Raw genomic sequence first — 13,250 nt, 5'->3', positions numbered from 1 at the left:
ACGACTCATAAATGATACAGACTAAGTATCTTAGAGCCGCTTAGTGCAGTAACGTGATTAAGAGTCCGGATAACTAGTGTATAAATAGATCAAATGTGACAAGTCTAAATTGACAATTAAAAAAGAATTGCTAGGTATCAATTTTAAATATATCGAAATTGTTTTAAATATTTTAAATCATTAATTATTCGGTCCTCCTCTTCAAAAACATTATTAAGTATTATCAACATATCAGGCAACGAAAGTCCACTGCTGGACATAGGCCTCCCCAAGTATTACCCAAAATGATCACTTACTTAGATGTTGTCTATATCCATCATTTCCGTTCGACTTTGATCAGGTCATCTGAACACCATTATAAATTTATGATGGGCATAAATTTAGCATAAAAGGATATAATCTACCTTTCCCATCAGAAAAAAGTATTTTACCCTTAAATAATTCCCTATACATACGCTAGTTTTATATTAGTGCCTCAAGGCATCTAATTGTTACTCAGCTAATTATTAGAGTATAAATAAAATACCTTTGAATAAATTTCACCTAATGTCAAATAGAATTTTCTGGCCAACCTCCAAAAGGTACTCTTCCTGCCAACATACTCGATCATCCGATAAATCAACTGTAAAAGAAAAGTAAACCCAAATGCCAACTGAATTGTAAATGGTCGGGTTGAGGACGGCCACCTCTCGCTACTCCTATACCTGTTTCTGAAGCAGTAGTGTTGCTAAAAGGCTGGAATTTCTAAGCTCAGGACTCATCGATTATTTAGGGTCTATAATGGTTACAGTCATTTCGACACTCACGCAATGTATTAGGTGTATATTTGTTTATTATTTTTCACTTTAAATATATAGTTATATAAAATCTTTTATTAAATTATCTTGTAAATTTATCTCTTTAATTTTCTTTTGATTTACGTTTTTATAGTTAGTTACACTTTGACGCTCAATATCTGAGAAATAAATTGTGACCGAAACTTTCATGCAATTAATAAATTTATGAGTATATTGAAAATATTCATTTAGGTGCATAAAACGACCTCAGTTTTGACACACTTATTTCACAACACTATAAGCAAACCATTGTGATAGATGTGCATCTATCGCCACACTTCGGTCTGATAATGGTGCTACCAATCTCGAAAAAGGTTCTCCTTTCGAATAATATTTTACTTACAATGTCACTGGCCGGCGAGACCCGTGGCTGAAACCAGAGACGATTGTCTCTGGTGTCAGTAAAAATACAAATTAACTCGAAAAAGGAGAGATGTTTTATTGTTTTTGTCGGAGATAATGTATTTAGTAAGTACAAATCACAGATTGACCGGATATTTAGGATCCAAATAAAGTTGTAGTTTGTGTAAAGACTACTAACGTCGATTTTTATAGCTATTTTCACATTCCTTAACTTATATTTACGACCCGCAGTCAAAACTTTTAAAATTATAGCGATACTATTTTAAGGAACTATCATATTTATTGTAAAATAAATTTGTCTAGAAAAACGATTCTAAATAATTTGCCTAAAAGATTTCATGTATTATAATTTCCTGGAAGTCATTAAATATTCTAATTTATCTCCATAAACCTAATGGCTTAATGAAGGTATTGAAAGCAACATCGAAAAAAATCCCAAATAAGACAGATTGAAAGGAGATAATTTGCTCGAGGGGCTTAATTTTTTACTCACTCTCAGTCTCATTATATATATTATATACTCATTATCAGTATTTTTTATCACGAATATGTTTTTACTTATTGTTTATTTATAGAGAACATTGCATATTCTGTAGTATAAATACAGCAGAATAGTAAATCTGACCTTAATCCTCTCTTAACAGCGAGGCGAACATTTCGTTTCCTAACTGTTAATACCTTTTCTTATTTGTTTTTGGCGCAGGACATTTTTTCATTAGAGCCGCAGATTTTTCTTGTCATGGCTTTAAGTAGCAGTTAAGTGCCGTCGTAAACACGTTACGAGTCTGGACTAACGCCATAGAGACAGTAAATTAGTTTGAAATGTTATGAATTTAAAAACGTTAGCAAATAACTGGCTGTCATGCTAATTGGAATTAAGAAAATAGTATTTATTCAAACGTATTCCAAATCCAAATTGCTGCGTAGGGGGCGTGTACCCCAGCTGCCTCTTCATTCGACATCGGTCTGCCCTCTGCCGCGCACGCCTGCGTCTGCCTGGCCCGCGACTCTCCGCGCAAATTGTGAAAGAAAAACATTATTAGTATGTGTTAAGTGGTCTATCGTTGACAATATGAAGGGTAGACACCAATTTCGACGCAGGTTCAGTCTGCAGCCCTCGTTTATGAAGGAGGAACACGAGGAAGAACGGAGGCCCCACAGGTGATCCCCATAAATATTTATGTTTATAATTTAAAATTCAAAACACTTTCCCAACTAAGCTGGGAACCCGAATCCTTAATTAAATAATCAGCTTACTGTCTGGTTTATTGTTACTATTTGATTGAATATAGATATTTATTTATGCAATGCAGTACTTGAGATAATTTTGTTTCATATTATTTGATTTCACATTCAAATAATTTATATACACTCACTCGCTACGCAAAAAATGTAAATGTTGAATGTGTTATTATTATTACTCACACCGAAGTCAGATTATATCTACATAACTATTAGACATGGTGTACCGTGTACTTCACTTGTGGAGTATATCAACGTCGTAGCATGCGTCTACAGACTTGTCTGCTACGAAAGAGAGACTACGAGGCTACTATGACGGTCTACGAACTAATCTCTGCATCAAGATACTGATTTAAGATAATAGAAAATAAATAAGATAATGGAATTAGCATCCTACCAATCCATTTGTAACCCGACCAACATAAAAGTATATAAATATTAAATGTATATTTAATATAAGTACTGTATTTTGTGTCACATATTTGTAAAAAAATGTTAACACAGCTAACCACTGAACCGTTAATAAGTTCCATCCCCGAGCGCTACGACTCAGAAATTTTTGCTTATATATTCTGCGATCAACGTGTCTTTGAACAAGACTTTGTAGTCTCCTCTATGTGTGACAATTTGTTTATTCAAATCATGCTTTCGGATATGGGTGGGTTGTACCAGTCAACTTTGCTGTGAACTTTAAACTGCGCAGAAAAACGCAAAGTACGCCATTTTTTCTAGACGTCGGTGGCGCTCAGGTTAAAGTTAACGTAACAAAGTTGGCTGGTGCAACCCACTTTTAGACAAGTACACGAGGGCTCCCAGTAAATAACATGCCAAATAATTGATTAATCCAATAAGATATCTATTGAAACACAATAATTATACCTATTAAAATCAAGTCTCTTATCTCACTCTCTTCGCGTTTCTTTCCTACTTTTCGTATCCACTTCGCGCGGTTTCCGCCATTCACATACCTATTGAAGTTGTCACATATTGAAATCCAGTGTTTGAATTGAAATCGCTCCAGATGAAAGTGATTTGCGAGGTTATATCCATATAGCCGTGCGTCCAGGGTTGCGAAACTACTAAGAACGTTATTACCATGTTAATCTAGATTTTTAGCCGCAATTGATCTGTCACCGTATCGATTTTTTTTGGCAAGTCGAGTCCAAATCCCATAGCCAATTTTTTGTACAAATCAATGCCCGTAAATGTTATATATTTATGATTACGAAGCAGATACGCGACGCCATCGCTTTGAGGTGAACTCGTTATCTTCGGGACGGGAAGGCAATTTTCTGCAATTTAACATCGGTACGATTTCATCTTTTCAACAAAAAATTCAACCCACTTTTCTAAAGGCTTTATTCAAAGGATTTTTTCGGACGAACAATTTATGTGATATTTCAAATTCGCTCTGATTTTTCTTGAAGTTAAAATTATGGTCAATAAATGTTTGAATTATCTAGAAAGTAAAGTTTTATCTGAACAACAATTATTACATCAACATTCAGTTCATACGCTTTGCTGTAAAAGAAACGAAAGTATATGAATATCTGCTATTCATACTATTTAAACATTTCAATAATGTATGTCTAAGAATTTATTGTAAATAATATGTAGTGAAGTCTACTACCAGTTCTCGTTAGTCGTCAACTCTGAGCTTCTGTAGATCTCTTAGAAAACGAAAAATATCGTTATTGCCACAAGAGAGAAACATATTTTTTAAAAAATCAAATGAAAAAGTGGACTTCTCGCTGTAGCGATCTCTTCTAGTCAATCTCTCTTTTAATAAAACTAATATAAATAAAATAACTTATTTGCAAGTAACTTTTAGAAAAACTGTACACATCAACATTTTAGAAATGAATACTTTTGTGAATAAAATTGAATATTTAACATATCAAAGGTAAATATCTACTTAGTATCATATCTATTCAGCGGTATCACGAGCTGAAAGTAAACAAATATTTCCACTGTTTTTTACATTACATCACTGTTTTGTTGTTAGCAAAATATCGCCATTTTTGTGTCGTGCATAGTGAACACATTTGAAGTTTTACCTATAAAAACATGTACACTGGCTGCATCGTTTGCGGAATATTTCCCTCCTGAATTTCGTTGAATTTCATTGAACAAGAAAATTTGTACTGAGTTAGCTGTGAATCTTTTAATTTTCCATGTAGCTGCACATTGCACATTGCAGTCTTACTTGGTTGTAATTTTTATCAATAAGCTGTTTATATATCTCACTCAGTATTGTATCGGTCAGCATTTCAATGATAATACCATCGATGAAAATAAACTAAAGATACCCAAGCATACCTATGGTAAGAAAATTATTTATAAATGAAACGTTTAAATACCGACTGGTATTTAAACGTTTCATTTTCTCCTTATCTGTTTACAAGAACTCCTGTCCTTTTGTGAATCTGTCCTAATAAGAATTAAAGAAAAATAGAAAGTGTAAATAACAACAGTAGATAATATCACTTTCCGACAAGTTTCTCAGCAAGGAGTGATTAAAACCGCACCCACTGCGGCCCGTGCAAAATAACCGTTTATCTTTGCATTATTAACAAGCCGCGGATGAACGTTCTAGATCTCTTTCGGCACAAATTAAAAAATATTTTTTAAATGTTCTTTGTTCAAATGATAATTCCGTCTTATACGCACGAAAATAAAACAATATCACATCACAAGACATACTTAAAAAAAACCTTGTTATTTAAAGCATTTATTTAAAGAGGCTTATGGGAACTATTTCTTCTACAACCTCCATGTTTTGTGGCCGCGCTACCTGTTCTTATACTCCAACTTCAGGGTAAATCAATTATGGATAGAGTTTCCAGTGGAAAATTAAATAAGTCTAGTTAAACACGATTACTTGATTGCGCAAGTGATTCTGTGCTTATTCAAGCTAATTTCTTAATGCTGTTTACATGGCAACTGTACATTATAATTAACATTCAATTGAGATAGAATTTACTTAATTAGCAGAGCGCCAGCGCATGTTGATTAGTGTGCAAGTGCATATGTAAGAAATTTTGGAATATAAGTCTTGTTTTTACGTTTCCGTAACTCAAAAGAAAAAAACGGAATCTTTTGTATACGATCACTTCATTTTTCGTCTGTCAAGATCCTTTTCTCAAGAACATTTAGAGGTAACAACTAAAAATATAATACAAATACATTAGTATTTGTGTAAACTCGAGTCTACGATGGTTTTCAGCTGTGAAAAAATCTAATTTGTAAGTCAATAATATCAAAAATTATCGTTTATGTTAATAGGGTATTTCCAAGTACCAAGATGCAATCTTTTAGAGCACAAATGTAAGGGAATAATTCTGAAAAGTATGTTTGTATATAAGAAATAATAAAAAGGAATTTACTAATGTTACGAAACCCTCACGAACCAAACTCGCACTAGACCGCTTTTTTTACCACTTGTCATAAGTGAATTGCGCACTATACAGTTATAAATATTATCTGTTTTCAAACTTCCTCTTATTGCTTCCGACTGTTTGCGTGGGATCACATTATCGCATATAAGTACCGAATAACCATCCTGACATAGAATTAAAACGTATGTTAATTAATTATACCTAAATGCTTTCCTTACTGCGAATTAATACGATCTTGAGAATTACTTAAATCTTAGAGAGGTCGTTTAGGCCCCGGTCTGCGTAAAAACAGCTACTCCTAAAGGTTACTTTATTATCTTTCAAAGAAACTTCGGAATTAGGTAATGCCAATGTTTACTCTCATTTCATCTGCAGATATTCTGAACACGTTTTGCCTGTAACTGCCTACATTTCAACTGAACTTTTCACTCTAATTTTATTTTCCGGTATAAAAATTATAAGTTAAACAATCATTAGAGAAAATTATTCTCACGCAAAAGAATTCGTTGTCCATTTTTTTTACAAACAAGAATCAAAAATGAGGCTTATAGCGGAAGAATATGAAAAGGATGAATATATGGACCCCTAAAATACAAAAATCAATATAATACAATATATCTTTATCGCCTATAAAAATCAACGAATTACGTCAAAATTATGCCCATTTAATGAACAACTTTCTCTTCAATTACGGGATATGAAAAACCTTTTTCCAGTTCAATATATATTATGCTTTCATATTTATGTAAAATTATGGCAAAAATAATATTTTTCTTCGTTTACGACGCAGTAGGGCCAAAACATTTGTGAAAATAATTAAGCATTAGTTATTTTTTTTCAAATCATCATTTCTTCTTCAAAATATCATAAGAGAAACTACTTAACGTATATAATATACAATCCATATTTTCAAAGGTTTAGCAGAAAGCTACACCTGCAGTTGAGTATGATGCATGACCCAGTCCTCTGTCTTGCTTGGAAAATGTATTCTCATACAAATACGGTCATTATTCTTCATGTTTTATACAAACAAATGCAAGGAAAATACCAATTACACAGAGTACGAGGGCTGCTATTTATGTATCCGGAATAACAAAATTAAACAAACATATATTATTACATATGGTTTTATTGTTTCTCGAAGTATTCTCCGCGATGATCTATGCACTTCTGCATACGATGAAACCAATTTTCAAAGCACTTTTTCCATTCTGATTGAGGTATGTCCAAAACGTGTGTTTTGAACGCATCAACGGCCTCTTCGCGGCTCGAAAAACGTTGACCACGTAATTTATTTTTAATGTTTGGAAATAAATAAAAATCATTGGGTGCCAGGTCGGGGCTGTACGGCGGATGACCCGTCAATTCAATCTTTTGACCCTCCAAAAAATTATTTGTTTCAGCCGACTTGTGGCAGCTAGCATTGTCGTGATGAAGTATGATTCTGCGTTGTGGGTTGTTCTTTCGTATTTTTTCAAAGACTTCTGGCAAACAAATGGTGGTGTACCATTCAGAATTAACCGTCCTACTATTCTCTAGTGGCACTGTAGCTACATGTCCGTTGATACCAAAAAAACAAGCGACCATTTGCTTTAAAGTGCTTCTCGCACGAACAACTTTTGTTGGATTCGGTTCATCTTGAAAGACCCACACCGTTGACTGCTGTTTAGTTTCAGGGTCATAAGCATAGATCCAGGTTTCGTCACCTGTGTAGATATTATAAACAGCTTTTGACGTGCCACGGTTGTATTTTTTTATCATTTTCTTACACCAGTCGACACGAGCCTGTTTTTGATCTACGCTCAAGTTGTGCGGAATCCAACGCGAACAAATTTTTTTAACAATTAAATGTTCGTGTAATATCACGTGTATACTCGTCATACTAATGCCCAGAGACGCCTCTATCTCGCGGTATGTAACATGACGATCTTGCATTACTAATTGTCGCACAGCATCAATATTTTGTTGTACCACTACCGATTTAGGACGACCCTCCTTAATTTCATCCGTGAGCATAGACCGTCCACGTTGAAATTCTTTAAACCAATAATACACAGTGGTTTTCGATGGTGCTTCATCTCCAAAAGTTAAAATCAGTTGTTCGATGCACTGTTTTTGAGTTAATCCACGCCGAAAATCATAATAAATTATCGCGCGAAAATGTTCACGAGTTAAATCCATGGCAATGAAGACAAGCTATTTTCAAAATTGGCGCCAATTGAAAAAAACAAATGACAGGGACATGAAAAATATTTATTCTCTAGCCGAAGAGTTCTATTTTCAAATGTTGTAATTACTTTTTAAATATTCTAGAATTATTGGCCAGTTCCGGATACATAAATAGCAGCCCTCGTATTACCTGCGAATTTTTGTTGTTCATATTTTCTCATGAAGTCTTGGAATATAAGATCACTATTATATATACCTTAACTATTATATATACTATAATTTTGATACAAATTGTATGAAGAAAATATTTATTACGATGAAGAAGAAGCAATAGAATAAATATGCTTATATACACAATTTGCAATTTATCACAAAATCCATACGCTTAGTTTCTTGTGCTTCAATAATTTTTTGTAGATACTTATCTACACTACTAACTATGGCTCATGTCGTCATACACGCGAAAAAAACATCTTTTCTCGCACCAGTTTCGAAAAATGTTACAAATTTTTAATTTTCTATACACCTATAGTAGTTTTAGTTTGTTCTGTCATTTATCCATGGCAGACGCAATGGTTGTACTCCGCTCCAGCCACTTGGTCCGACTTCCTCTACAAAGTAGAATCTTCAAAATTCTAGGGTTATTTGCATGACCAGTTATTTGTTTTGTCCGTAATTTACGGTTTACGCAAGACGTGGCTATGCCAAGGTGGCACTCCTGGAGATTCTACTGTACTATGTTAGGGAGAATTACGTATATATATCGTATAAAATTTTACCCGTGGTTGTACCTATCTACATTGTACACAGCATTGTCGGTCACAGAGAGAAATTTCCATTTATTGTTAGAACATACTGAGTCATTCGGCAGCACATTCATATTCAAATGCGTAGAAATACAGGCGTTCATAAAATAACTTCTGCACAATAGACAGACACGACTATTGTACAGTATAACATTTAGGGTCCATATACACCTTCCACTTTAGTTTTTTTTCCTCTAGGGGCCATCATTCTTGTCAAGATTTTCTAAAAAACAGACAATGCCTATTTTTTTGGATGTCAGTGATTTACGATTTATTTACTGAATTTGAAAACGTTTTTATATTATTACTAGCTTTTGCCCGCGGCTTCGCCCGCGAATTTCATAGCAAAATCTCAGTAATTTTTTTATTATCGTGTACTCCGTAAGACTGGTAAACATATATGATTCAAATTAGCATTTTTTTTCTCATCTTTAGTTCAATTTTCTGTTTCCCGCTGCGTGTCTCGTCCCGCAAACTTGTCCAATCCCGCTTCCTGCTATGTAATGTAAAGTAGATAACCCGTACCGTTTCCTACATATTGTGCCATCAGGTTTTTTGCAATGTGTCCCGTCCTGCTTTCCACTACGTGTCCCCACTTCCCGCTCCTACTCCCACTCCCGCTTTCTGCAACGTGTGCCGTCCCATTTTCCATGACGTTTTACGTCCCGGTTTTTTATTAATCACAAACGTACATTAAACATTTTTTGTATTTACTATTACTGTTATTTACTACAAATAGTTAATGTGCCAATTTTCAGCATTTTATCTTGAAAATTGTATTAAGTCCCATACAATATTTCACCCCCTTATAAAGGGGTTGAAAGTTAATTTTCAGAAAAATCTGAAACACGTATTCATTACTTTGTTGTAAACAACCAAACTCCAAATTTTCAAGTCACTAACTTCAACGGTGTAGAACTTTCATATTTACAGTTTTTCACCCCTTTCACCCCCTTCGGAGTAGAATTTCCAAAAATGCTCTCTTAGTGCTCACCTACACTCACCTACATGCCAAATTTCAGCTTCCCGCCCAGCAGTTTCGGGTGTACGTTGTCTGTCAGTCAGTCAGTCAGTCAGTCACTTAGTAACGGAAGAGTTTTATACTGATATATATTGATACATACTGCACCCATTATATCTATATCAGACTTTGATCGATAAAAATAATTTGTTTATATTCTGTTTATACCTTTCTACAAAATTTTAAAGCAAATCGGCTCGTGGATTGTTATTTTAATTTTCCTACAGGACCCCCCTCATTTTTCGGGATTTTTGATTCATAATTAGTTTTTCAATTATCCTACGTAAACCTGACCGGGATGAAATGTATCTAATTTTCCTACAGGATCCTCCTCATTTTCCGGGATGAAATGTCTATAAGATGTTAACCCGAGATTCTGAGGCATTTTTGATTCATAATTAATTTTTCAATTATCCTACGGGAACCTAACCATTTACCGGGATGAAATGTATCTAAGATGTTAACCCGGTATATAAGGTACCGACATACCAAATTTCAAGCAAATCGGTCCAGTAGATTTCGAGTGATGCGCGTTCAGACAGATAGACAAACAGAAAGACAGATAGACAAAAAATTCCAAAACTATACTACCTTTATCTTAGAAATAGATCTGAAATATCAAAATAACACACACACTCAAACACGCTCTCAAACATATACAATCAAACTACACTACACTACACACACAACACACAAACATCTTATGCTGGTGGCAATATTACAATTTATTTATAAGTACATATATTTTCTACATCAACACATAAAAATTATATTAAACTATGGATAGTACACTTAATACTTTAAACGATGTAGATGAGATTGAAACTGCCTTTTCTGTTAGATGCAATATTAACCAACTGAAAAAGAACATAAATATAACTGAAAAGGACACGACTATTATATCGCAAAATATTAGAACTATATATAGTAACCTTGACGATTTTCAGATTCTATTAAATCAATTAAATTTAATCCCTGATGTCCTGGCATTCACAGAATGTAGGCTTAATCCTTGCAAGCCAACCCCGTCGCTAGATAACTATTCTGCTTTTGCAACCAAAAATAATATGAATCAAAACGACGGGGTTGTGGTTTATGTAAAAAAGGACATACATGCTGAGGTTGAAGAGATTAAATTAACACAAGCTACTTGCTTACAAATTAAAATGTTAAATATTATAATCCTTGCTATTTATCGCTCACCCTCAAATCAAAAAGCAAATAATTTTCTTGACTCGCTTAGCCAACATTTAGACACTATTGGATCACAAAATAATAATATTATAATCACAGGCGATATAAACATAAACTTATTAACTAAGGAAAACGAAACAACATATGAATGTAGTAATAGAGTAAACTATTTAAATACAACAGCCTCACATGGGTTACTACCAGGACACACCTTACCAACAAGGCTCATGGGTTGCCTTGACCATTTTATGTTGAAAATACAACCTAACAAAACATCAGCACGTATTGCGGTTTTTGACACAACGATTACAGACCACGCTACCATATTTTTAAGTCTTAAAAATCTGAAAAATGAGGTTGTTAAGTGTAAGCAAATCGAACACATTGATTATGAAAAGGCGCACTCTATCATTAAAAATAAAGATTTTATTGATTTATTGACGAGTGACGATCCTAACTTTGTTGTTATGAAATTGACTTCTGAGCTGAACGAAGCATTGAACTTAAGTAAAACCATTAAACAAGTATCTGGTAGGAAACAACCAAAAATGCCTTGGATAACGCCTGGAATCGTTAGATGTATAAATAACAGAAATGATATGCAATTAAAATTACGGTCTGACCCTTACAACGAAACACTTAAAATAACCTTCAAAAGATATAGGAACTTTTGTAACAACTTGATAAAGAAGCTTAAACGTAAATATCAAAAAAATGAATTAGAGAAATCAAATAAAAACCCAAAAGCCCTCTGGAATACTGTTAATAAAATTACAAACTTTAAACGCCCTAAATCATCAAATACCGAACTATTAAAATCGTGCACAACACATGATATGTCTGTCAATACTGTAAATGAGCATTTCGCTAATGTCGGAAAAAATCTAGCTGAGAATATTACGCCGGTCACAGGACCAATCAATTTTGAACAACAAAGTTATGTGAATAGCCCTCCGCTAACATCGTTTGTTTTGATGAATACTGATCCAGAAGAGGTACTTGACATTATTGCCACCCTTAAACCTGACAGTGCTCCTGGTGTTGATAACCTATCCACAAGATTCATTATGCTTATAAAAGAAATTATAGCCCCCATAATTTGTCATTTTGTGAATCTCTGTTTTCAGAAGGGAATATTTCCTGACCCTCTCAAACTAGCCTTGGTTACACCAGTGTACAAGGGCGGTGACAAAACGGATCCTAACAACTATAGACCTATCTCTGTTTTGACTGTGTTTTCCAAAATTACTGAAAAATTAATAAATATTCGGCTATTAAATTACCTTAAGACTCTCAATATATTATCGAATGAACAATACGGCTTTAGACAGGGGAGATCTACCGAAGACGCTATAATAACGCTAACAACACAAATATCAAAGCTACTAGATAGTGGCAAAAAATGCGCATCAGTATCTATTGACCTTAAAAAGGCGTTTGATACTGTTTTTCTCCCCACGCTACTGAGGAAATTAGAAAAAATCGGGATTAGAGGTATTCCCTTGAAACTTTTTGGCGAATACTTACACGGTCGAAGGCAGAGAGTTCGCATAGGAGACTGCACAAGTGAGGATAGGGAAGTAACACATGGTGTACCACAAGGGAGCGTGTTGGGGCCAACCCTATTCCTCCTATACATAAATGACCTCACTAACCTAAAACTTGAGGGGGGAAGTATTGTATCATATGCTGATGATACTGCCATTGTATTTGAGGGATCCACATGGAATGAGGTGTTTCTAAGAGCGAATAAAGGGATGGATAAGGTTTCACTTTGGTTAAGATCTAATCTGCTATCACTGAACACCACAAAGACAAAGTACATATGCCATCACATCACCAAAAAAACACAACCCAACCATAACTTTAAACTTCAACTCCATACATGTGACGGGACTAACTATAACCTCTGTAGCTGCCCAGCACTGGAGAAGGTTGAATCTATTAGATACCTTGGAGTAATACTCGACCAGCGTCTATCTTGGCACCCACACATCGAACATGTCAACAAAAGAATCAGGAAACTTATTTGGATTTTTAAATTACTTAGACACGTAGCATCACGAACATTAATCAAACAAATCTATATTGCCTTGGCTCAGTCGGTAATTACCTACTCCATTTCTGTATGGGGTGGAGCTACAAAAACTAAATTCCTAGAGGTAGAAAGGGGACAAAGATGTCTTTTAAAGGTCATGTTCTTTAAAAAACTACGACATCC

General features: G+C 34.4%; 1 protein-coding gene across 1 annotated transcript in view; it reads left to right on the top strand.

Moving 5' to 3' along the window:
- Window positions 1–2,165: 2,165 nt before the first annotated feature.
- Window positions 2,166–13,250, top strand: part of LOC128683727 (uncharacterized protein) — a 30,571-nt gene continuing 19,486 nt past the window's right edge. Inside the window, exon 1 of the mRNA XM_053769637.1 lies at window positions 2,166–2,360. Coding sequence (XP_053625612.1) covers window positions 2,272–2,360 — 89 coding nt within the window. The 5' untranslated portion in view covers window positions 2,166–2,271. The remainder of the gene's footprint in view (window positions 2,361–13,250) is intronic.

This window comes from Plodia interpunctella, chromosome 3 (assembly GCF_027563975.2).
Source record: "Plodia interpunctella isolate USDA-ARS_2022_Savannah chromosome 3, ilPloInte3.2, whole genome shotgun sequence".
NCBI classification, from domain to species: Eukaryota; Metazoa; Arthropoda; class Insecta; order Lepidoptera; family Pyralidae; genus Plodia; species Plodia interpunctella.
The sequence above is the reverse complement of the archived record's forward strand: the minus strand, read 5'-3'. Positions and strand labels throughout refer to the sequence as shown.